General features: G+C 41.2%; 1 protein-coding gene across 1 annotated transcript in view; it reads right to left on the bottom strand.

The window, feature by feature from the left end:
* Positions 1-14283, bottom strand: part of kif19 (kinesin family member 19) — a 145322-nt gene extending 131039 nt beyond the window's left edge. The window contains exons 1-2 of the mRNA XM_068004505.1: positions 13827-14283; positions 8897-8977 (exon numbers count right to left, since the gene is read on the bottom strand). Of these exons, the coding sequence (XP_067860606.1) occupies positions 8897-8977; positions 13827-13865 (120 nt within the window). The 5' untranslated portion in view covers positions 13866-14283. The remainder of the gene's footprint in view (positions 1-8896; positions 8978-13826) is intronic.
* Positions 14284-27732: the final 13449 nt, after the last annotated feature.

Below are 27732 nucleotides of genomic sequence, written 5' to 3'. Positions count from 1 at the left end.
CACTGCAGCAACTCGCCAAGGCTTCTTCGACAGCACCTCCCAAACCCGTGACCTCTACCACCTAGAAAGACATGGGCAGCAGGCACACGGGAACACCACCACCTGCACCTTCCCCTCCAAGTCACACACCATCCCGACTTGGAAATATATCGCCGTTCCGTCATCGTCGCTGGGTCAAAATCCTGAAACTCCCTATCTAACAGCACTGTGGGAGAAGCTTCACCACACAGACTGCAGCGGTTCAAGAAGGCGGCTCACCACCCCCTTTCAAGGGCAATTAGGGATGGGCAACAAATGCTGGCCTTGCCAGCGACACCCACATCCTATGAATTAATAAAAATTCATCCTCACATTCATTCTCACAGGACAACCAAACATCACACATAGCAAAACGAGGTCTGTCTGAAGGTGTGTCAAAGAGTCAGAATTCTAATCTTTGCTCTTTTGCGACATTGTAAACACAGAGGAGCAGCCAGCATGCCAGTGGCCCAGAGGAGCAGCTTGCTTGATGCCCAGAGCAAGACAACACTTCACAGCACCCTGCCTCTTTCTCTCACCAATGTTTACAAGCATCAGCACTTCTACACACATCCTGGAAGAAGCAGTTAGTGAGTTTCAGCAGGTAACACCAGGTGTATCACATTTCAGAGGTAAGGAAGAGCACATAACAGTAGCAGAGGCGGATTTTACTGTCCAGGTGGATACATGGCTGCCATCATTGAGCCTTCTACTTTTGGATATGCAGCAGTGCTGTGAAATCAGGCTGCCACATTATGCTGCTGGTGCCACATCATGGAAAAGGAGATGAGAGTGCAGACCATACTGCCCAATGCATCAGTTACATGTTTTATACATGTATGGACAACACAATGGAAAATACTGCAGATGATCTCTATGCCAACCTGGAAGGATGTAGACCCTGGAAAGAGGTAGGGTCAAAAAAGATGACTTTCCTACCACTGATAATGCCATCCTTATGGTGCAGGTTGGCTACAGGACTTCTTGCGGCAGATGTAACAGCTTTGTGATTGGTACCTTGCTGAGTGTGAGCGTCTGATGGCAGTTGTCCTCAGCCATAGCCAGGTGGTTGTTCAAGAGCCTGGAGATCTGGTTGGTGCTATAACAACAGGTGTGGACAGTCTGGCTCTGATGCCTGTTGATCTCTATGGCATGCCTTCTTTCATCTTGTACCAGTTAAAGTATGAAATACTGTATTTGAGATTGTTAAAAACCAATCCTGATCGTTAATTTTCACTTGACTTGGCAGCCGCCATGGGACTTTGCAGTTTGTGCTTCAATGCTTTGTTACTCCCAAAGTCCCTGTGAAAGTCTGTATCAAACGAAGTCTTTTATATGTCCCCTCTTTTTTAAGCCTTTCCTATATGGCTGAAGTTGCCAAAATGCTTCAATTACAGTTAACATTCCAGTGATTTTGTAGACATTTAGAAACTCAGCTGAGCCAGCCACATCAATGCTGTGGCGACTAGACCAGAGGCCAGTATTTTTAGGCAAATGGCTCACCTCCTGACTTCCCAAAGTCTCTCCACCACCTACAAGGCAATGCAATGCTCTCCACTTGCCTGGATGGTTGCAACTGCAACACCACACAAGAAGCTCAACACCATCTAGGACATAATAGCCCACTTCATCAGCATCTCATGCACTAGCCTAAATATCCACCCCCTCCACCAGTGTACCGTGGCTGCGGTTTGTACTACCTACAGGATGTACTGTAGATATTCGCCAAGGTTTCTTTGGCAGCATCTCCCAAATCTGCGACCTCCACCACCTAGAAGGACGAGGGCAGAAGGTGCATGGGAACACCATCATCCCCAGTTCCCCTCCAAGTCCCACACCATCCTGACTTGGACATATACCGTTGTTCCTTCATTGTCATTGGGTCAAAATCCTAGCACTCCCTACCTAACAGCATTGTGGAAGCACCTTCACCACACGGACTGCAGCAAATCAAGAAGGCCCACCTCCAGATTCTCAGGGCAACTAGGGATGGGCAATAAAAATTAGCCTTGCCAGCGATGCCCACAACCTGAGAATGAATAAAAGACATTCAGTTCCTTTTGTTTCAAAATAAACATTCCCCATTGTTCTGAAAAATCTACAAATAAATGTTAAAAAAAATTTCAAAATTGTCAGAAAAAAAACAACCAGTTCTAAAAAGTACTGGAAAACTGAATTTTAAAAAATCCAAAAGAAATCAAATGTCGCTTTAAGCACTCCTCAACTTAAACACATCTTAATACATTTCAGTATTTTTAAAAATTAAGCTTTTGCACATTTTGTTCAAAAGCACTTCAGGCCAGCCTACGAGGCAGCTTGCACATTCTGCATTGGTGGGACTTGTCTCAGCACCTGGTGAATATATTCTTGTATTTCTAAGAAACTGCAGAGGATTTCATGCTGTGTTAGATGCAATTCTGTGCATATTTTAAGATTAATTCTTGTTTGGACCTGAGCCAGCAAAAACATAATGAATAGAAAAGGATCTTCTCTTACTCAAGTCAGACAATCAGACCAGGATACTGAACTAATCGCCTTACTCCATCTCACCACAAGCCGATTAGAGGGCAAGATTATGCAAATAACAGCCAAACAGCACACAGTTTTGTGTCCCATTGTTAAATTACTAAATATTATGGGGAAAAAAAAACTGAAAAGTCTTTTCATTTAACCCTGTCTCACCTCTTACTGATAGTGTTTCCTTTGGTCCTAGGCTACAAAGTGAATTGCAAGCAGCCACAGATCACAGCCAACATAATGTTCATGCCAGAAAAGCCAACATTTAAATCACAGTGTAATGAGGGTTCTTGCAAACTGTAGATGTGACTTATGTTTGATTATATGGTTCATCTTCTGCCAGCTGGGCACTGTTAGCAGTTCCAACCTTTGTAACTAACACACCAGATTTTATGGTAATTCCCAAAAGCTTTCGTTTTGAAATTGGAGTTTAAGATATCACTAAGGATAAAAGGAAATATATCCGCCTCAAATTTTACAATGAATATTGAAATACTTGAGAAATAAAATCTTGAAAAAGACTCTAGAACCGGGTCTGTTCAACATGACATTTGTAACAAAATCAAGCTCAGCACTTGCCCTTCACCATCTAAAAGGCAGAAACTCCATGAGCCGCTCAGATCAGAGATGCAGCAGAATTTCTAAACTGGCAACAAGACCCACAAAAAGTCAGCATGCCATAAAACTCATTAGGTTTTTGCAGGACAGTCACAGTGCCCCACTGCCTGACTCCTGTCCAAAAGCAACCAGTAAATCTGATTAACACAGCAATCATCTAACAGCTCAATTCAAACGAACACCGACATCATGAGCAAGTTTAACTGCTTCACCTTTACCCTCAAATGAGGCCTTTGGTTGCTCTGTTGAAAGGCAGGGGTATTGAAGCTTGTGACTTCATGGGCCACAGAGCCCCAGGGGCTACATGCAAAGTTTAACTCCATGTTCCCATTAATTTACAAACCTCTCAAGATGCTGACACAAACTGATCTTGGTGTTCTTGTTTAGGATTTGCTCAAAGCTATTTTTTTTAAAGAACTGAATTCATCATTGGGCCATTAAATTTTAGTGTGTCTGCTGTATTTGAGTTTGAGGTTTACATTAATCCAATAACACTAATTACCAACAACAAAGGAAAAGGAAACATCCAGATTATTAAACTACAGCAATTTTGAAGTACTTTATCTGCAGAGTAACCCAAATTATGGAGAAATTGCAGGGACACAAACAATTACAGTGACAGACATCCTTATAAAATGACCCCTGTGTAAAACAAAGGGATAACCTCAGGGAGAAATGCTTACGAGTCACCAAATGGACCCTGTGTATCAATGGGAAAAGGTGAGATGGTATGCAGAGGCATTTATTCAGTGTAAGTAGAAGACTTTTGTTTACTAAGATACATACACTGAATTTATCCCTATTCCATTGAAGGATGTTTTCAAAAAGCCACAGGATTTTGAAGAAAGATTTTTTGTAACACTAACGTATGCAAATTGCATGCTATTGCAATGTTTAACATTACAAAGACACACTATAATGAAAGGTCACACATTGACGAGGTTGAACAGTTAACTGTTTACTCATGCGGTGCATGCAGTTGTTAGCTGAGTAACCAGAATAGTTAAAACTCTTCACTCTTTTATCCTACCTTAAAAATCTATTGTGTTTATTACTTGATAGCTAAGAAATGAAAAAGATTTAAAACAAAATTGCACTTCAGCTACTGCAAGTTTGAAACACCTGCTCGCCATCATCAGGTGCCATTTATTCACGAGTGCAAAGATCACCTTATCGCACGGCCACACATGTGCACATGGTCCACACATGAACAGAAGAGATTTATCCTGGAATGCCCTGGCGATAAGCAGGAAATTTGAATCCTGTACTGATTTTTGTCAGCAATTGTGACAAGCAGATACTACCTAGGGAACACGGAGTTTAGCATGATATGCTGATGATGGATGAAGACCATACTTCAGATTTGGATGAGCGAGTGCTTTTCAAGCTTATTATTAATAGTGTTGAGTGTCCCTTTAAGATCTACATTTGATTGACTCATACATTACTAAAATAGTACAATGAGAGCCAAGAGGTCAATGTGAACGTTGGCACCTGTGATCGTCATCCAATCACATCTGTTACCCTGTCTCAGCTTACACTGGTACAACAGCACAAAAAGCCATGGAGTTGAGGCCAAGTTCATTTGGATTCGATTTACCACACGAGAATAACATGAATGCCACACAACAGTCACTGATGCTTGGCTAGGTCGGCTTGTTATATAATACGGATACACACTTCATAATCATGGTTTAGCCCTAAATGTCTTCTCCTAAATGAGAAACCTCATTTAGCAATTACATTTCGAAGTGAATTCAAAGACCGTCTACGTTTGACTCAGACCTTTAACAATCTAGTCATCTGATTTTGATTTTTGTGACTTTTTAAGGTGCCATCTTTCTTTTAATTTTAAAATCAGTTCTATGTTCACTTAAAGTGCAACTTCATAGCACTTTCACCCTTTAAAAATATTTTAAAATTGCATAATGGAAAAATTATAAAGACATGATAAGAATAATGAACAAAAAAAAGGCCAAAAATGACACAAAGTAGCAACATTAGTTTAATACAAAATTTATAATTTCCCCCAAGGAAAGACTAAAAAGAGATAAGGAACTGGGTGGTACAAACTGGCCTTTCACTTCTGGAACCTAGGTTCAAATCCAGCCCAAATTGTTGGGAGAATAATCTGCTGTGTCTACTGGCTGTAGGGGTCCTATGTAAAATGAGTTTGGGCATTCTCAGTCCAGTTCCCAATGGGCATGGACCTACAGCATATATGGTCTCTAATTTGGCATTAATTGATAATCTCACTCTGACAGACCACAGGGTGGCTGTTGTGGGGAAAAGAAACAATGTTACACAGGTATAATAGGGAGTGCTATTTTGAGGCACACTGTCGGGGCAGAGTTGAGGGATCATTTCTCTGTATCTCTCTATGCTATACCTGACTTGGAAGTGCTTGATGCTAAGTGGGTGCCTGACATGGAAAAAGTTTAAATTCCATTCCCCAATGGAATAGATTAGATGTTTGCTTATATTCTTGCAGGTTATCTATATTATTACAGAACCGACAGCTTGCATAACAGCCAAATCATTGTGCGGTGAGATTTTATAAACATAAATTCCAGGCCCTTTAATGTTTCACTTAAATAGTGGAAAAATTAGTCAACACGAAATTCCCCAGGGCAACTAAGCAGCCACACAGTACTAATTTTTATGATCCACTGCACTATGACTTTATAGGGTAATTTCAATGAACCTTCACTCATAGCAAAAAGCCACACTCTAAAGGGAGTATGGGTCAAAGAATTGGTGCTACTCTAATCCTACTGGGAACTTACCTTTATATTTGAACTTTACCTGACTATGGAGTACGGATTTGGGAAGGGGATTTGTATTATTCACAAGATGTTGGCAGTGAGCACTCTTTTATTCTAGGAACCATGAAACCCACTTTGGCAAGAGTCTTAAATAAATATCCGGTGAGGAAGGATAGTGTTTGGCTGTGATGCTCTCTACAGTCAAACAGCCTACTAACATTCACCATCAAGGCTCACACACAAATAATGGACACTTGAGTGAGTTATCAGTGGGCCAGCACATTTTCAGGAGGAGAGAAAGTTGCCAAGAAAAATAAATAAGTACATACACAGGAAAATATACAATAAATTGCCAAGCTTTTGTTTCATCACCAATCTGATTAAAACATTGCAACCAGAAAGCATTTCTTGCTGGGATTTTGTCCTTATGTAACGTAATCTAATGAGTAAACACAATTATAACCCACAGATGACGGATTTTTGCCATCAATGCTTTGAGAGATTTATCTGTCCTCCATCTAAGGAGTGCGTCAGACTAATCCCTCTTGCGGCTCCATGCTCAGATTTGGCAGCCATGATAAATAACGTAACATAACATATACCAGACAGTCAGTAATCCTAATGTTTGCTGAAATAAATCCCTGGTCCTGCCACGCAGTCCAATATGTCTTCACGTTCTCCATTTTAAAAATCAGTACAGTAATACCCTTTGCTCTGAATCACAGCACCACTTATAAATTCAAAATTCAGAAAACCTCCAAAAAGGGACCAAAGCAATGGTGAAAAGCGATTGAACATTATCCACTGTAGGTCACCTGTTAACAAATTGAACAGTGTGGTGAATTAGAGCATCAACACATTGTGCCACAGAACAATGGGATGTGAATTTGTTCTGGTGATTCTTCAAGTACTAGTTTCTCTCATTTCAAAGTGTTATCTGAAGATTTGTAAGGACTTGCACAACACCAGGTTATAGTCCAACAGTTTTATTTTAAATCACAAGCTTTCGGAGCTTACCTCCTGCATCAGGTGAGTCACCTGACGAAGGAGGTAAGCTCCGAAAGCTTGTGATTTAAAATAAAACTGTTGGACTATAACCTGGTGTTGTGCAAGTCCTTACATTTGTCCACCCCAGTCCATCACCGGCATCTCCACATCATTATCTGAAGATATCTTGGAGCAAGTCACCTCCCCGCCTCCTCGCACACAATTAACGTGTGACACCAAAATCGAGATGGAAAAGAGGGAGGTCCACTCTCAGCAACAACATAAAATTGAAAACAAATATTCAAGATCATCTGGTTCAGATGCGAACACAAACTCTCAGATTTGTCTTCCTGATTTTGACCCTCTAAACTAAATGTGTTTTGGTAATTGACTTGCATGCATCAGCTATCCATTATGAAATGGTCAGAGAAACTTTTCCAATGGGGGATTATTATTTCCATCTGGACAGATTGGGTAGCTGAGCAAATGCAACAAGAGTTTATAGCCATTACCAGGACCACAGTGGCTACTGCTATAGGATTTTCTGATTGAGCTTTTGCAGTGAATATTTAAAAAGTGTTATCTTCAGACAGGAACTTCAGTATAAAAAGGTGGCAATATTTCAACATATCGAATTGATCACTGCTGGAGAGATGACAAGGGGGTTGTTGACTGACACCTGTTGGATCTTGCAGATGTTCGCAGAAATTCCTAAACATAAATAAAAGCTCACCGATGACAGTATCCCCTGTACAAGAGACTACCTACCCTCCATCTCAGCAATAAATGAAATGACTGATATACTTTGATTTATATTTCCTTTGATTTAGAACACGTTAAGGTGCATGGTTACTGATGGCAGATGCCATGACCACCTTCAAATTAGAATTTCAGGCCTTTCAAGATTTGTTTGCAAAGTGATAGCCTAATTAAAAAGAAAAGATCAATTTATATCAGGAAATTCTGCACAACTAGTCACTAATCTTTAATGCAAATGGGAAGAATAGTTCACATAGCTGCATAAACAGAAATAACCCTCTGTGGTTTATTTGGAAAGTTATATTATGCTCCTCGTTGTTAAAATAAATCATTGTACACGGGGGAAATCTAATAGAGGAGATGCTGCGTTTCTATGAAGAATTGTAGCAGAACTGCTTTCCTATAATTAATTGTACCCAGAGTTCTTTTGCTCCGTGAGACTTAATGAGTGATTTAATGCGACTATTATTAATTGCACATGAGCTAAGGATTTTCCATGTGAGACCGATTATTTATGATGTCTGTAATTTTCTCTCTAATTTCAGCTACAGGTTCTCTCCACCTCTATCCTTATTCTCCCAAATATTTTTGCTTGCATTTAATCTGGTCATTTTTTGGAGTATGAAGCCCTATATTTTATTTCTAATCTTTATTTTCTCCAATATTTCAGAATTTCCGGATCTCCCCACTCAGCTCCAGAAAAGATACCATCATTGTGTACATTGAAAACTGTTGTTTAAAAAAAACTTCTGAAATTCCTACTGTATTGTCTCCCTTCCCACTATCTCACCTCAATTTTAAAAAGTCCTACTTGCTCTTTAATACCTTGCCTACTTCAAACATACCCACAATAAGTTTCTCTTTACTCCCTTTAAGACCATTTACAATTTATTTTTCCAAGTTTCTCTTTTCATCTCTAGTTTATTCAAAACCACATTCATTTCCTACCCAAGCCTGACATTTTGCTCTAAAAATGTAGCCTATTCTACTCTTTTTTTTAAAAAAAGAGTAACAGGTTTGCAACCTATACCACTCCTTGAGATCATCAACCTTAATCTAAGCATCTCCCAGATGTTAACAGTTCTGCACAGTTATTCCAAATTTAAAAAAAAAGCACAAAGTGAATTGACCCGTTCCCTGGAACAACAACAGCCAGCTCCTGACACGAGATGTAAATTGCTAGGAAGTCCATTGAAATCAGGCTGATATAAAAGTATTCGGTAACATCTGACCTGCTCATCGACTTTGTGAGCAATGATTGTGGCTCCTTCCTCCACTTCTGTCTCATTGATGGGCCGAATCCGAAGGGCCACCTGTGCCAAGTGAAAGGAAAGTCAATTGCTGAAGGTACGGAATGACATTATAGAGATCCCACCGCTCTGTAAATGCAATATGATTTCACAAGAGAGAGACAGACTAATAATCTGAGCATTATTATGGAGCCCATTACGCTTGTGATGAAGACACCTTGGCTGGAACTGGACAACTTAATAAGTAATTTAAATAAAACTACTCTATTTATTCCCCAGGACCAGCAGTAGTGGATTTACCATCGGTAATCCTAACAATGCTGCTACCTTATGTACTTATTTCCCCCTTACCACCAGTGTAAGGTTTTTCTTAAAAAATCTACACCATGTTGAATGTACTGTACCCACTACAGTAGTCATTTTCTTTGGATGCCACCAGGAACATCAATAGCATATATTAATGATTAGATAATTTAGTTTTAATTTTTTTGGCTGGGGTCTTGCCAACCCCATCTCCTCAGACTGTTTTAGTGCATGGACAACAAAGCAGTGGCTCCAATATGTTCTGCCACAGGTGAACAGTATTTATAATCCTCTCCAACATGAATGTTTCACAAGATTATATGCTGGCCCCCAGAGAGCCTGTAGAGCGTGATATTTTTCCCTGAATGAGTGAATGCCATCATGGCAGCCAATTTCTTCTTGGAAGGCATCCCAATGTTTTTGTATGAGAAGCCAACCAACAGAAAACCAACTCAGCATATATACCAAGTTGAACAAACTCCCTGACTCGGGTCGTGCTCCACATCTCAGGCTAGGACCAAGGATCAAGTATTGCTTTTAGTTAAAAGTATGACATTGGGTAATTGGCCAAACTATGTGAATTTAATGTGAAGAGCTACACTACCAGAGAAACACAAATGTCAGTACTGTTATAAATTGGATAGCCAGGTCGAGAAGGATAGAATACTAGAACCTCGTCTTCAGTTGCTTCCAAGCCTTTATTCACAGGGATCCACATTACACCCTCACCACACTCTAGATCAGCTCTCTTATAAATGGATACAAGAGAGTTCTCAATTGATATGAATTGGAATGGGACGAAACTGGATTGCTCTTACAAAAAGCTAGCACAGGCTCGATGGGCCAAATGGCCTCTCTGTGCTGTAACGATTCTACGATTCTATGATATGCACCACCTGAATACAATTAACATTCATTGATATAAATCACATGGATATACTTGAGTACAACAGTAGCTCCATCATTCCAAATTTCTGCATTATATCTTTTTCATATGAAAAAGATAAACGATGGCTAAAAGTTTGAAGGGGAGGTGGTCCATCTTTGTTCAAAAGGAGTGTCATTCCAGATGAAATTCCAAATAGGCTCCCTTTCAGGCCATGGTCAGGTAAATGACTCAGACAGCCAAGGGGCTGCTGTTCTCATCTTATCCAGCTGAATGGCAAAGAGAATTAATACCCTGATTACCAGACAGTTGACAAAGAATCTGGTTGTTCTTCAAAGAAACCTGTCACCACTTCACAGAAAGCCAACAGCATTGGGCTAATTCTGGCAGGCTCTGCTGCTGGTGCAGAACCCTGTAGGAAGCCAGTGCAGGTCAGAGATAGGGCGACAACACGACAGTCTTGATTCTCTGAACCGTGCTCGCTGATAGCAAGGTTCCACATCAGTAGCAAAGCCTCAATATTAGCCCAGCTGGTCAAAGATGTTCAAGTTCCTTGTTTGCCTGCCAGTTTGCGTATTGCAGCAATGAGAGTCGCTCCGTGAGTCTGAAACACCCAATTTACTTTCATCACAGACACAATTAAACGGTTCTGAAGCAGACTTAAAGATTTTGGACATTATTTTTGGGACAGTTTAAAGTGCAAGACAAGAATTGCATTGCAGTTTATTTGTTGTATTCTTATTCCTCTGAGTAATTGTAATTCTTATAAATGAATTGGACTACAAATTTTAGCCTTAATGACATATCTAGCAACATTGGCTCTGAAATGCCATGGGTTGTGATCCTGGCAGTTGTGTGGATGGTGCTCTCCAGGACTGACTCTCACCAGAGTGTGTGAGGTCAATTGGAGGGCATAGCATTTGCATGAGGCAGATGAATACAAATGTTACTTTGGGTGCATCGCTAGTGCCCATCTGGCTTATGTACCCAGAACCTCAGCCACCCATCTGCCCATGACAGGGGTGGTGGTGGTGGGGGGGGGGGGGGGGGGTGGAAAGAGGGTGAGGTTGACCAGGCTCCCCCATGACCCTGGCATTGTTTTGATTTTTATGATTACCCCCACCTGCACTGTGCAAGTGCAGGTGGATGGAACCTTAAAAAAGCCAATAGGAATTTGGGTTTTATAAATAGGGGCATAGAATACAAAAGTAAAGAGGCAATGATAAATTTCTATAAAACACTTGTTAGGCAACAGTTAGAGTACTATGAGCAATTTTGTATGCCTAACTATAGGAAGGACATTAAAGCCATAGATTTACCAGGATGATGCTCGTGTTGGGAAACTGTACGAGGAAAGACTTCAGTTGCTGGGAATAATTCTACAGGAGCAGAGGGCTGAGAGGAGATTTGAGATAAGAACCTATCTATTACCTTCTCGAAATCAGTTCAGCTTTCTCTGTTGTTATTAAGGTTTCTCATTCCACGACCTGTGCCGGTAATCTGTTCCACATATTCACCACCCTTGTAGTAAAATAAGTCCCTCCTGCATTTCCTATTTACTTTTGTTGTCCTTAATTTGTAAATATGACCCTTTATGCTTAAATTCTTTACATTGACGAAAAGCTTACTTGGATCCAATCTGCCCAATCCTTTCATAATTTTAAACACTATCATGACCCCTCTCGGTCTTCTCTTTTCAAGAAGGAAAAGACCCAACGTAGTCAATCTTTCCTCATTCCCAAATGAATTGGTTGAGGTCGAGATTATTACATCTTTTAAAGGGAAATTTTGATAAATACTTGAAGCAGAGAAAGATACAAGCATATAGGGCGAAAGCAGGCAGATAAAAATAAAATCCATACAAATTGCAATCTGATCATATCAAATATAGTGCCCTCGGTGTAGTGCTAAAGCAATACAATTTCAATTTCCAGTCAGTGTTGAGCTTCAGTACAGTGAGGGTGCTGCATTGTCAGAGGTGCTATCTTTTGGATGAATTTTTACACCTAGGCCCATCTGTCTGTTCAAATGGACGTAAAATATCCCATAGAACTATTTGAGAAGAGCAGGGATATCTTCCAGACCAACATTCCACTCTCAATTAATATATTACAACCACATTAACTGGTTGTTTATCTCAGTTTCTGTTTGAGGGACTTTGCTGTGTGCTATGCTTGTCTACATAATAGTGACTACACTTCAAAAAGTAATTGATTGGATGTGAAGTGCTTTGGAGACATTTTGTGGATGTGATAAGATGCTATATAAAACACAGGCTCTTAGTTAATCTCAGCCAGGGCAGCAGTTGAGCAGCACAATTGGCTTCAGTGCTCAGGGGTTACAAAGAACCCTTCAGGCCATTCAGCCCCTCAAGCCCATTCTGCCATTCCATTAGATTATGTCTGATCTGTACCTGAACTCCATTTACCCATCTTTGTTCCATATCCCTTGATGCCCTTACCTAACAAAAATCTGTCAAACTCAGTCTTGAAAATTTCAACTGAACCAGCATCCACAACTTTTTGGGGGAGCGAGTTCTAGATTTCCACTACCATGTGTGAAAAAATGCTTCCTGATTTCACTCCTAAATGGCCTGGCTCTAATTTTAAGATTATGCCCTCTTTTTCTGGAATCCCCCACCTGAGCAAATAGTTTTTCTGTATCTACGCTATCAAATCCTTTTATCGTGTTCGATCAGCCCTCAACCTTCTAAACTTAAGGGAATACAAGCCAAGTTTATGCAACCTGTCCTCATAATTTAATCCTTTAAGAGAAGTGGGGGGGGGTGGGGGGGAGAAAAAAGTTAGCCAGGGTTCCGGTTCCTGATCACTATCTAGTGAGTCTTGCTGGCAAGTATGCATGTTGGGTGAGAACAAGATTAGATTCAACTGCAATTGGATTTGGCTAGGCTCACGCAAGAAGAATGAACCATACCTCTAAGTCAGCACCTTCAGAAAAGAAATGGAGCAAAAGTGGAAAAATGGGAAAAAGTTAAGTGTTATCATTGTGCTGAGCTTTAAGCAATGACTTGGAGCAAGATTACACTTGAAAATTGTTCAAGTTCATTCCCATTGTGAAAATATACCAGACACACCTCTATTTGGATGCAAGAATTTCTGGCTTGCAATCCAAAAGCTCCTGATCAGTGCACCCTTTAGACAAATACATTTGAAATTGTATCATGCACACAGAAGCAGATGCAGTTTTCTAACTTTATCTTTGGACAGCTATGGAATATGAACTAAAATATTTGAATATTTTATTTAATCTGGTACCAACAGGAAGCCTATTTCACAACTCCAGACAAACAGGTTTTACAAATTTACCTTTTTGGCGGTGTTAACATTGAGCAGAATTAAAATTAAACCAACAAGCTACCACTTTAAAAAGCATCTGCATTTAATCCCCATGGAACTAAAGTGTTTGTACAGCATTCAGTACATTTTAGGGCAAGATACAAATATAGTGCTGTACTTTCAAAGCTCCAGTCACTTTCTGCGTTATATCGTGCTGAGTTACTGTGCATGAATGTCATTGTTTTTAAATGTAAATGCAGAAAGCGAAATCTATTAAGTTACACGATAGGTGTATACGGTGTATATTTATTTCCTGATGAAAAGCACGGATATTTAAACGTCAGTTCTATTGAGTGAATACGGTTGTGTGTTAAAACAGGCTATTCACTTTCCAAAAATGTCATTTATTAGCTAGTAAGGAACTTACAGTCAGTTGTTGGTCTTTGGATTCCCCTCCGTCCTTCATGATTCTTGGCAGTGGGTCGGGTTGTACAGTATCTGCTGCATGGCGCTGGGTCCCAGAGACCGAGTCAAGATCACAAACTGTCTCTTTAAACCTCACATCTTCGGGTGGTCTCTATACTTTCCTCCAGCACAGCCCTCAACACACAAGAGAATTCAGATCCACAACTTTTATCATAAGCTACCAATAAGGATTTTCTGATTCGGAGTGGTACGCAATCTTATAGCCTTTTTTCCTAAAAAAAAAGACCAAAATATTTGTTTATCTTCCCTTTGAGTCTGTTCTCCTGTGGTTGTTTTGCCCTTTTTTCGCTTCTCGGATGGAAGTGGATGCTATGCCCAGCCGCTGGACCAGCGAGATGCGTTCTTTCTGCCGATCCTTTGCCTGTGTGTGAGTCTGACCTGTATCCTGGAGTCCGAAAGACTTTCAAGTTGGATTCTGTGCACAAGAAATCCGAGCTGACACATAATCGGCCAGGGACTTGCTCACAAAGGCCGCCTACCGGCGACTCGCTGTCTGTGCCCTCAGATCCAGTACAAACAGTCCTCAGCGTCACCACTCAATAGTCAACACCAGGACATTACTTTTATACTGAATATAGAATAAAAATGCATGACAACCAATCAGTGTTTCATTAGCTGAAATTCTTAGTTAAAGGAAACATTAGCAATAAACTTCAGTCACAGGTTCTACTGTGCATTCAGAATAGAAATCTGCTTTCCAGGAACAATTTAAGAACGGGGATGCTGTGGGTTTAAAGTGCGCTGCCACCGATTATCTTGATCAGCAGATGATAAATTAAGTACAGTTGTTTCGGTCAATTCTGCAATTAGCTTTTGCCAACAGACTCAGTAAAGCACCTGGAATGATTTTATAGCTTCTAATCTAATGTAAACCTGTTGCTAGAGATGGGTTAGGGCTTTAGATTTGGGTGAGATAGAACCGATTGGGAACAGTGAACGTCAACAAGAAATGCTTACTTACTAGGAAACTTCATATAAATATAACGCTGTGTTTGCCACATAGATGCTTAACCAGCATGTGTTCGCAACAATAGATATCCGGGAGGGAGTTGCAAGACTGTAATTCAATCAAATCGTTCCAATAACGTCAGACGCTGCAAGGTGAAAGCTTTAGCAGTGATCAGTGTCATCAGAACCCCTTGATTGAGTTATATCTTGCATTATGCAGTTACAACAGATTGAACTAATTTTAGCTACAATAGAAATTGGTTTTGTGCTTGGGTTCAAATCCAATCCAGAGTGCCGAGAAAGGTCTCCTTCCTCTGATGGCTGTTACGGTAATAAGTGGAATGAGTTTGGGCATTCATGACTTAGTTCATGAGTGGAAGTCCACTGCATAAAACGATGGATAATGTGGTAATCTCATTCAAAGATGTTAGTAACAACTTGCATTTCAAGGAGCTTCACTGTGATCGCAGTAGATGCTGAGCAATACTAAGAAGAAAAAACTTGCATTTATAGGACTATGGGGAAAGAGCGAGGGAATGGGACTCACTGGATTGTTCTTACAAAGAGCCAGCACGGGCTCGATGGGCCAAATGGCCACCTCCTGTGCTGTAACCATTCTATGGTTCTATATAGCGGCTTTTATGACCCCAGGATGTCCCAAAGCACTTTACAGCCAAATAAGTTGTTTTGAAATGTAGTCACTGTTGTAATGTAGGGAAATGTGGCAGCCAATTTGCACACAGCAAGGTCCCAAAAATAGCAATGCAAAAATGGCCAGATAATCTGTTTTTGTTATGTTGGTTGAGGGATAAATATTAGCCAGTACTCCAGGAGAACTCCCCTGCTCTTCTTTGAATAATGGCGTGGGATCTTTTACGTCCACCTGTGAGGACTGACGGGATGTCGGTTTAATGTTTCATCCGAAAGATGACACCTCTGACAGTGCAGCATTCCCTCAGTACTACACTGAAGTGTCAGCCTGGATTATGTGCTTAAATCTCTGGAGTAGAGAAAAAGAATTAGGGGAGGTGACTGAGTGCATAGTTTGGGGAGGCATTTGAAGTGGGGAGAGAAATAGCAAAGCAGTGGGGTTTTGGAAGAGAGGCTGTAGGGCCCAATTAGCTGAAGATTCTGCCAGGAATGGAGGGAAGGGAAAGTTCAGAGTCTAAAGAGTAGGAGATACAGTTTCACACATAGGGCTGGAGGAGGTAGCAGAGATAGGTCAGGCGTTTTGTGAATGAGGATTAAGACTTTAAATTCAATGCTTGGGAGTCAATGGAAGTTGGCAAGGACAGAATTGCTAAGGGTACAGGATAGGATGTGAGTGGTGGAGTTTTGGCCAAGGTGGAGTTTATGTAAAATGGAATATAAAAGGTGAGTGAGGAGACCACTGGAGAATCATAGTCAAGCCTGGGGTAACAGAGATGTGGATGAAGATTTCAGTGGTGTTGGAGGTAATTGTTGTTGTTGGAAGTGGGAATAGGTTTTCTTGGTGATGGATGGAATATTCGTTTGAAACTCAGCTCAGGATCAAACTGAATGCTAAGATTGTGTGCCTTCAAGTTCAGACAAATTGAGCAGCCACGAGTTGGGGCTAGGAAATAAAGCTTTTGCCAGTAGCCAAACAGTATGGCTTTGGTCTTGCTGATAATTTGGATGAAATTCTGGCTCATCCAAATTATCAGAGACCTCATCGGCAGTTAAGATAGAGATGGGGGGGGCGGGGAGCAAAGATTAGAGTGGAGACACCAGACGTTGGGATCAGAGGGCAGACATCGGACATTGGGATCAGAGTGGGAGGGAGGGGGGATCCAGGCAACATTGTTTTTAAGGTATGTTTACTTAATCCTCATTCACAAAACGCCTGACCTATCTCTGCTACCTCCTCCAGCCCTATGTGTGAAACTGTATCTCCTACTCTTTAGACTCTGAACTTTCCCTTCCCTCCATTCCTGGCAGAATCTTCAGCTAATTGGGCCCTACAGCCTCTCTTCCAAAACCCCACTGCTTTGCTATTTCTCTCCCCACTTAAAAGGGAAGAACGGGTGGGGGTGTGGAGGGCAATCAAAATCGCTGTTTTGGGAGAGGGCAGACATCCCTGTTGGAACCCATACATTTTTGAATGAGACTCAGGCAAATCTGTGTGCGTGCATCCAGCAGTCACCAGAAAGTCCCCCCCCCCCCACCACCACTTAAATCCGGCGGGCTGATAATTAAAGGACCAAATGTTTCTCATTGAGGCAATTAAGGTAGTTTATTTTTGTGTATTGGATAGATAAAAAGATTTTAACGTTACCTGGGCGGCTTTCCCATGGCTTCCCATTCACACCTGGTAAAACCAGGTGGGAAGGGCTGAATCAGTGAAAATTAAACTAAATAAATTAAATAAAATTACATTTCCCATTTTAAACAAATTAAATAAACATACCTTAAAAACAATGTTGCCTGGATCCCCCCTCCCTCCCACTCTGATCCCAATGTCCGATGTCTGCCCTCTGATCCCAACGTCTGGTGTCTCCACTCTAATCTTTGCTCCCCGCCCCCCCCCCCCATCTCTATCTTAACTGCCGATGAGGTCTCTCTCTCTCTCCCCCAACCCCCCCACTTCTCAGATGTGCAGCTCCTGTCGGCTGGCTGCCAGGCACGAAACCCAGAAGAGACTTTGCTTGGCCTCATTAGGGTTGCGATTGCAACCCGCCTACTTCCCTTCCGGGTTTGGCGCCTGCATATCACCCCCACCGGACTCTTCCTGCCGGTATATTAAAATTGTGCCCTTGATGTCTGATAAGAAGTCAGATAGCACAGTGGTGGTGGAGAGATGGGAGTCATCAGCATACATATGGAGGCTGAGCCTATGCCTAAAGATAATGTCACCAATGGGCAGAACGTAGACAAGGAATAAGAGTAAGTCCAGGATGGAGCCTTGGGGCAGTCTTGAGGTGCCAGTACAGGGGTGGGGAAAAACCCATTGCAGGAATGGTATTGGGACATTTAGGAGTGGGACAAAATAAGAGCAATGCCGCTGGAGGTAGATCATATGGGTCAAGACAGTGGAGGAGAGTGGCGAGGTCAACTATGTTGAATGTTGCAGAGAGGTTGAGAAAGACAAGGAAGAATAATGTACCACAGTCACAAAGAATGTCATTGGTGACTTTGACCTGGGTGGGCTTGATGATGTAGGCAGAGTGCAAACAGGAAGGGAGGGATATGTACAGGGAATAATGGGAGATGTATACAGAGCTGGGTAGCTATGCTACACTTGAGACACTTAGAGAGGACAATGCTTAAGGATGGTTGGTGTGGGAAATGGAAAAGAAATCACACTGATACAGTGAGATGTTCTCTGAGGTAGGGATTGAGTCACAATATTTGCAGAGAGAAAAGAAAGCTTCACATCTGGCCTCCATCTGCATTATACCGAATGAGTGCTTGACGCTGACACTGGATGCCAAAAGTGGAAAAAAACAGATCAGTCATTCTTGTAAGCACAAGTATTGACCCAAAAAAATCTAAGTTAGGAAATGTAATTTGAAGTTATAATTTTAGCTATACTTTAATGATGGCACAGACACATTTGTTGGTGTTTCAGTGCATCATGCCACAGATGTGGTACACTATGGACTTACTCTTAAAGTTCCAATCTATTCTGCTAGGATTCAGAGACGAGTTCTTTCCCACAGGAAGGGAGGAAAAAACATGTAAGTTACCTCAGGCCATTTTGTGCAGCTTCCAGTGCCTGGATCAAGATTGGTGGCAGAACCGTGGAACCAAGTCACCTGCTGTCTCTAACTGCTGGGGATTGATGTGTTTTTTTGGGAGCAAACCAAAGGGAGTGGGAAATAAATTCTTTAAAAAAAACAAAGTTATGTTTTAGAAAGGTTCAGACCTACATCCTGTCAGAGCTGCAGCTGCCTTAGCTGATCTGCAGGCAGTAAAAAAAATCCTATTAATGTGCCATGCATAGAGAGTGCAGTGTGCACTGTGCTGAGTTCATGTGGTGCAAATGTCTTGTTATCCATTTTGAAATTGGATTGTATTTAAAATGAGAGCAAGCTTATTATAATTAAACTAAATAGAATATTGATTCAACCGAATAAAGTGACCCTTTTATCCTGATTACATTTGCTTCATAGAATGGTTACAGCACAGAAGGAGGCTATTTGGCCCATCGAGTCTGTGCCAGCTCTTTGTAAGAGCAATCCAGTTAGTCCCATTCCCCCTAGCCCTGCTCTTTCCCCATAGCCCTGCAAATTTTTTCCCTTCAAGTATTTATCCAATTCCTTTTTGAAAGCTACGATTGAATCTGCTTCCACCACCCTTTCAGGCAGTGCATTCCAGATCATAACTACTCGCTGCGTAAAAAAGATTTTCCTCATGTCACCTTTGGCTCTTTTGCCAATCACCTTAAATCTGTGTCCTCTGGTTCTCGATCCTTCTGCCAATAGGAACAGTTTCTCTTTATTTACTTTATCTAAACCCTTCATGATTTTGAATACCTCTACCAAATCTCCTCTTAACCTTCTCTGCTCTAAGGAGAACAACCTCAGCTTCTCTAAAAGATTAGTGAAGACAAAAAGTATGTAAAAAGAAAAAGATTAGTGAAGACAAATGTAGGTCCCTTACAGTCAGAAACGGGAGAATTTATAATGGGGAACAGGGAAATGGCAGAGCAATTAAACAAATACTTTGGTTCTGTCTTCACAGAAGAGGACACAAATAACTTCCCAGAAATGTTAGGGAACCAAGGGACTAGTGAGAAGGAGGAATTAAAGGAAATTAGTATTAGTAAAAAAAGTGCTGGAGAAATTAATGGGACTGAAAGCCGATAAATCCCCAGGGCCTGATAATCTGCATCCCACAGCACTAAAAGAGGTAGCTATGGAAATAATGGATGCATTAGTTGTCATCTTCCAAAATTCTATCGATTATGGAACAGTTCCTGCAGATTGGAGGGTGGCAAATGTAACCCCACTATTTAAAAAAGGAGGGAGAGAGAAAACAGGGAAATACAGACCGGTTAGCCTAACATCAGTAGTAGGGAAAATGCTAGAGTCTATTATAAAGGATGTGTTGACAGGACATTTAGAAAATATCAACGGGATTAGACAAAGTCAACATGGAATTATGAAAGGGAAATCATGTTTGACAAACATACTGGAGTTTTTTGAGGATGTAACTGGTAGAATAGATAAGGGGGAATCAATGGATGTGGTTTATTTGGATTTTCAGAAGGCCTTTGATATAGCCCCACATAAGAGGTTAGTGTGCAAAATTAAAGCATATGGGATTGGTGGTAATATACTGGCATGGGTTGAAAATTGGTTAACAGACAGGAAACAGAGAGTCGGAATAAATGAGTCTTTTTCGGGGTGGCAAACAGTGACGAGTGGGGTACTACAGGGATCAGTGCTTGGGCCCCAGCTATTCACAATATATATCAATGATTTGGATGAGGGAACCAAATGTAATATTTCCAAGTTTGCTGACGACACAAAACTAGGTGGGATCATGAGTTGTGAGGAGGATGCAAAGAGGCTTCAAGGAGATTTAGACAAGTTGAGTGAGTGGGCAAATACATGGCAGATGCAATATAATGTGGATAAATGTGAAGTTATCCACTTCGGAAGGAAAAACAGAAAGGCAGAGTATTATTTAAATGGTGATAGATTGGGGAATGTTGATGTACAAAGGGACCTGGGTGTCCTTGTACACCAGTCACTGAAAGCAAACATGCAGGTGCAGCAAGCAGTTAGGAAGGAAATGGTATGTTGGCCTTCATTGCAAGAGGATTTCAGTAGAGGAGCAAGGATGTCTTACTGCAGTTATACAGGGCCTGGAGACCACACCTGGAGTATTGTGTGCAGTTTTGGTCTCCTTACCTAAGAAAGGATATACTTGCCATAGAGGGACTGCAGTGAAGGTTCACCAGACTGATCCCTGGGATGGCAGGACTGTCTTATGAGGAGAGATTGGGTCGCCTCGGCCTGTATTCACTCGAGTTTAGAAGAATGAGAGGGGATCTCATTGAAACATATAAAATTCTGACAGGGCTAGACAGACTGGATCCAGGGTTTCCCCTGGCTGGGGGGTCCAGAACGAGGGGTCACAGTCTCAGGATATGGGGTAGGACATTTAGGACTGAGATGTGGAGAAATAAATTTCTTCACTCAGAGGGTGGTGAACCTATGGAATTCTCTACCACAGAAGGCTGTGGAGGCCAAGTCACTGAATATATTTAAGAAGGAGCTAGATAGATTTCTGGACACAAAAAGCATCAAGGGGTATGGGGAGAGAGCGGGAATATGGTATTGAGATAGAGGATCAGCCATGATCATATTGAATGGCGGAGTAGGCTCGAAGGGCCGAATGGCCTACTCCTGCTCCTATTTTCTATGTTTCTAGTCTATCCACATAAGTGAAGTCCCTCATCCCTGGAACAATTCCAGTAAATCTTTTCTGCACCCTCTCTAAGGCTCACATCCTTCCCAAAGTGCGGTGCCCAGAATTGGACACAATACTTTAATTATGGCCGAACCAGTGTTTTATAAATGTTCAACATAACTTCCTTGCTTTTGTACTCTATGCCTCTATTATAAAGCCCAGGATCTTGTATGCTTTTTTAACCGCTTTCTCAACCTGTCCTGCAACCTTCAAAGATTTGTGCACATATACCCCCCAGGTATGTGTTCCTGCATCCCCTTTAGAATTGTACCGTTAGTTTATATTGCCTCTCCTCATTCTTCCTGCCAAAACGTATCACTTCACACTTCCCTGTGTTAAATTTCAACTGCCATGTGTCCGCCCATTCCACCAGCCTGTCTATGTACTCTTGAAGTCTATCACTATCCTCCTCACTGTTTACTACACTTCCAAGTTTTGTGTCATCTGCAAATGTTGAAATTGTGCCATGTACACCCAAGTCTAAGTAATTAATATTAATCAAAAAAAGCAGTGGTCCTAGTACCAACCCCTGGGGAACACCACTGTATATCATCCTCCAGTCTGAAAAACAAGAGTTCACCACTACTCTCTGTTTCCTGTCATTTAGCCAATTTCATATCCATGCTGCCACTGCCCCTTTAATTCCATGGGCTTCAATTTTGCTGACAAGCCTATTATGTGGCACTTTATCAAACACCTTTTTCAAGTCCATATGCACATCAACCACATTGTCTTCATCAACCCTTTCTGTTACCTCATCAAAAAACTCGATCAAGTTAGTTAAACAAGATTTGCCTTTAACAAATCTATGCAGGCTTTCCTTTATTAATCCACACTTGTCCAAATGACTGCTAATTCTGTCCTGGATCATCGTTTTTAAGTTTCCCCACCACCGAAGTTAAACCGACTGGCCTGTAGTTGCTGGGTTTATCCTTACACCCTTTTTTGAACAAGGGTGTAACATTTGCAAAACTCCAGTCCTCTGCCACCACCCCCATATCCAAGGAGTGGAAGATTATGGCCCTGCAATTTCCACCCTTACTTCCCTCTGCAATCAAGGATGCATCCGATCCAGACCGGGTGACTTATCAATTTTAAGTACAGCCAGCCTTTCCAGTACCTCCTCTTCCAATTTTTAGCCTATCCAGCATCTCAACTACCTCCTCTTTTACTGTGACTTTGGCAGCATCTTAGAATCATAGAATCATAAAATGATACAGCATAAAAGGAGGCCATTCGGCCCATCGTGCCTGTTCCGGCTTTGAAAGAGCTATCCAATTAGTCCCACTTCCCCTGCTCTTTCCTGTAGCCCTGCAAATTTTTCCTCTTCAAACATTTATCCAATTCCCTTTTGAAAGTTACTATTGAATCTGCTTCCACCACCCTTTCAGGCAGTGCATTCCAGATCATAACTCGCTGTGTAAAAAAAATTCTCCTCATCTCCCCTCCGGTTCTTTTGCCAATTACCTTAAATCTCTGTCCTCTGGTTACTGACCCTCCCACCAGTGTTAACAATTTCTCCTTATTTACTCCTCTTCCTTGGTAAAGACAGATGCAAAGTACTCATTTAGTACCTCAGCTACGCCCTCTGCCTTCATGCATAGATCTCTTTTTTGGTCCCTAGTCGGCCCCACCCCCTTTCTTACTACCCGTTTACTATTTATATGCCTATAGAATCAATTGATTATTGGTGAAAGTCTGAAGTTACACTGAACATGTAGCAGTGAAGGCATAACAAACAATTATAATGGTAAATCTGAGACATCATGAGTATTACATATGGATCCTTTTGCAAATTTATTTTGTAATATATGTTGTAATAAACTGCATATTTCGTAGCTTTTGTTTATTGCAATTGTTGGAAATATTAAAAAAGTTAAGCCATAATTTTGAATTATTGGTGATCAAATCACTATTGTTGAGATTACTAACAGACAAATTAAAATATATAAATTTTAATAATTAAAAATAATTTTCTGATAGCATACCAGAATTGCCATTTTGCATGTGGGCAGATTGTGGCCCATCATTTCTGAAATCTGTCTCCATTTCCCAGGAAGTGTGTGCTGCAGTGAGACACAATAGCAATACAAGTGCTGTTGCAGTATACTGGGGATAGCATTTGAGTATCATCTGACGTTAAAAGGAAATCTTTGGTAAACTAATGCAATTCATTATGTAAAGCATATTCCTTGCTTTTAATTAAAGGGCTGAATAACAACCAACTCGGTTCTCAGAATTAACAAGTGCCAATTTTGAAGGGAACCGGAAATTGGTTCAGGTATCCATCTGCAAATGCGAGTACAGGTTCTGACAAAAACAAGTTTATAAATGCAAGATGCATAGCTTCTTTTAACAGGTAACTTGCTAATGAGAATATTATTCAACAGTGGGGGATTGCCATTAAGAGGCTCCTATATAAATAGAACCTATATCTGCATAAAACACCTATTATTGTTAGTTCATGCAGATGTAGGCTCCGTTTATACAGGGTTCTTCCGTGCCAAACACTGTTCACTCGCCAGGAAGGTGGGCAGGTCACCTGCTGCCAGTCCTCTGCAAACACTGCTCTAGAGTGGCCATTTTTACATAAAATTTACCAGTGATTCAATCTTTTATTACATTTATGTTCCCTTCCCTTACACATCACTTTCCATTATATATCAGATTGGTACAGTTAAGATTCTAACCAAGATTGTTAATCTTCTATCGAAAAATACTGTTACTTGAATGCTTCCATTTATTTCTGTGATTTTTTTTGATTTTCAGTGATGTAAATCATTTGTATTGATGCTGTAGGTCAAAGAGATTATATGCATATCTTCAAAGATGAAAGGCTATTCAGAACTCAGCAGATTAATTTGTATTCAACCTGCTGTCATTTGATTCACGAGACATAAAGGTGATTCAAATCTGAATAACTGAGTTGCTCATACAGGTGACTAAAAAGACAACTTTGCACTGAGTTTTCTTGAATAAAGTCCTTTGAAAACTATTAGAAACAAAAGAAATTCATGGTAGTAAAACTGGTAAATGCTGGAAACAAGTTCGAGAGGCCTTTAACAAAAGTAATGTGATATCAGCTCCTCACTTTCCCAGTTCATACATTGCTTTTTCAGTTGGCATGAACAGCCTATCAAATGTCACTATGACCTTTCAATTAATTTTAGAATGCTGCAGCAGTTCACTATAAAGTGGTGATTTGCACGAGTGAGTATTCCTATTTCGCCTTTGTTGAATTATCACTCCATGCAGCAATGGCAATATTGCTGACAAAAAAAATAAATCAAAACCTACAGAGAACAGAATAATGGAGTGTCTGGATAAACATGGACCTTCAGATGAGTGCTTGTTATGTGGGTTCATGAACAAAGATATTTGGATTTCTGTAATGATTTATGGTCAACTGGTGATAATTGAGTTATTTTTTGCACTAAAAATTTTTGAATTATCCAACAACTCCAATCAAGCAATTTGAATAAAACAGCAACTCAGGATTTTTTAAAATTGTAATTTCAAATTAAGTGACTTCAAATTATACGTAGACTTTAACCCATATTTCATTTGGATGTATTCAGTTATAGCTACTGTAGAATAGTGATGAAAATTGCTTAATGTGGTTATAAAAAAACTATTGAGCTGTGGGTGTACAACAGAGTAAATAACTACTCACTATTACACTGTTCAACATAGCACAACCTACAATGCGTATCTTTTTATACCTTTACTAATAAAGAAGCCACATGTAATTCCCTTCCTATAACTGGTCCCTCACATTAACACACGTGCTTATGACTCCCAGAGAATCTCTCCCTTTTCAACTGTGTCATGGAAGAGGGGCAACTCATATTTGTATGACACCTTTACACAGTTAAATGGTGTAAGGTGCATCATGGAGGAATAGATACTGAACAGGAGTTGGCTGGGGGTGGGGGGGGGGGGTGCAGGTGGAGAGAGTGAGTTTGGGCGATGCCTCAAGATATTTCAAAGATGTAGGTTTAGAAAAGGCTTTTGAAAATGGGCAGTGATGAAGCAAGGTGGAGGGGTTTGGGAAAAGAATTCCAAAGTGCAGGGATATGATATAGCTGAAGGCTCTGCCACTGAACATGGAAAAGGAAAAGGATGCGTAGTAGACCACAGTCAGAACAGCAGAGGGTGTGTGCTGAAATGTAGAACTGGAGAAGGTTGCAGAGGTAGGGTGGAATGAGGCCTTAGAATGATTTGTAAACAAGGCAGCCAAATTAATTGCCTCACTTTGAGTGACTGAGAAATCGATAAGCTCCTTGGCCCTTGTTGTTCAAAGTGAGGTCATAGAAGCCAGGTTGTGACGTTGAAAAGCAGTTTGGGATTCTTACCTTTCTGGGAGATGGTGGAGTAGTGTAAGGATTTAGCTGCACAGAAGCAGATGACATTGCTCAAGATAATCAAGTTAGATCTGTTGGTGGCCAACCTCGGATTCGAGGATGCAAGAATGGGTGTTGTACCAGACGAATGGTGGGTTTTAGGGAACAAGGGATCTGGTGTCAAAAAGGATGTCAAAAGCAAGGAAATGGTGATGTAGGTCAATGGAGGCAACAATATTGTGGTGCGTGGAGAAGATAAGTAATAGGAGCAGGAGTGGACCATACGGCCCCTCGAGCCTGCTCCGCCATTCAATCAGATCATGGCTGATCTTCGAATTCAACTCCACTTTCCCGCCCGATCCCGATATCCCTCGATTCCCCTAGAGTCCAAAAATCTATCGATCTCAGCCTTGAATATATTCAATGACTGAGCATCCACATCCCTCTAGTGTAGAGAATTCCAAAGATTCACAACCCTCTGTGTGAAGAAATTCCTCCTCATCTCAGTCTTGAATGGCTGACCCCTTATGCCCCCTAGTTGTACACTCTAGCCAGAGGAAACAATCTCTCGGCATCTACCCTGTTAAGCCCCCTAATAATCTTATGTTTCAATGAGATCACCTCTCATTCTTCTAAACTCTAGAGAGAATAGGCCCATTCTACTCAACCTCTCCTCATAGGACAACCCTCTCATCCCAGGAATTAATCTAGTGAACCTTCATTGTCCCGCCTCCACGGCAAGTATATCCTTCCTTAGATAAGGAGACCAAAACTGTATGCAATACTCCAGGTGAGGTCTCACTAAAGCCCTGTACAACTGTAGTAAGACTTCCTTACTCTGGTACTCCAACCCCCTTGCAATAAAGGCCAACATGCCATTGCCTGCTGTACCTGCATACTAACTTTGTGTTTCTTGTACGAGGACACACAAGTCTCTCTGAATACCAACATTTAATAGTTTCTCACCATTTAAAAAATATTGTTTTTCTATTCTTCCTACCAAAGTGAATAACCTCACATTTCCCCACATTATAGTCCATCTGCCACCTTCTTGCCTACTCGCTTAATCTGTCCATATCCCTTTGCAGCCTCTTTGTGTCCTCCTCACAGCTTACTTTCCCACCTAGCTTTGTATCATCAGCAAACTTGGATATAATACACTCGGTCCCTTCATCTAAGTCATTAATATAGATTGTAAATAGCTGAGGTCCAAGCACCGATCCTTGCGGCACCCCACTAGTTACAGCCTGCCAACTGAGAATTTTCCCTCTTGACCCCTCTTGGGCCTTTCTCTCCTGTCTCCTCCCCTTCCTGGATGAGACTGCACTGCATTAACTTCCTGGCTTTGACTGAAAATTGGCTCACGGGTGATGACACCTTGCCCCATACTGATGTCTCCCTATGTGGTTATACTTTCTACCTCCTGCCCTGTCCAAACCGTTACATTGGCGGTGTGGCCCTGATCACCAAATCACACTTTGTTCTCTCCCCCTAATCGTCTTGTACCTTCGAGCACCTGACGTTGTTTCACACTTCTGTCACTCCTTTAAAATCCTCGTTGTCTACCGGCCCTCCAAGCCCCACCCAGAGTTTCTACCCAAGTTATCCTCCTACCTTTCTGTCAATAACAACTTGCATTTATATAGTGTCTTTAACATAGCAAAATGTCCCAAGGCTCTTCACCGGAACATAATTAGACAATTAGGGGATAGAATCAGTGGCTAGGGAGTGGAGTTTGTGAGCCTTAAGAAGCAGTGAACTCAAAATCTATGTAGAGCTCATTAATGCCCTAAGTGGAATCAAATGGGTTTGTCTGAAAAGTTGCCTTTTTCTTGTGGCCCTTTAACTGGCTTATTATATTTATTCGATCATTTAGGACATGGAATGGGATCAATGCCACCTAATGATAGGAGCTAATACTTCCTTTCTAAAGGTGAATCGTCCTGCAAATAAATGATGTAATTTGCTCCATTTATAGTAAATAGGCCTGCGTGATGGGTAGCTCTGGGACTCAAAATGGTGACCATCTACTTTGGAGGCTGGAACTGGAACTGGAACTGGAACATCCAACTATTTAGTTCACTGAATTAGTTAGTCCCACAATGCTGTTAGCTT

This window comes from Heptranchias perlo, chromosome 23, assembly GCF_035084215.1.
Source record: "Heptranchias perlo isolate sHepPer1 chromosome 23, sHepPer1.hap1, whole genome shotgun sequence".
NCBI classification, from domain to species: domain Eukaryota; kingdom Metazoa; phylum Chordata; class Chondrichthyes; order Hexanchiformes; family Hexanchidae; genus Heptranchias; species Heptranchias perlo.
The sequence above is the reverse complement of the archived record's forward strand: the minus strand, read 5'-3'. Positions and strand labels throughout refer to the sequence as shown.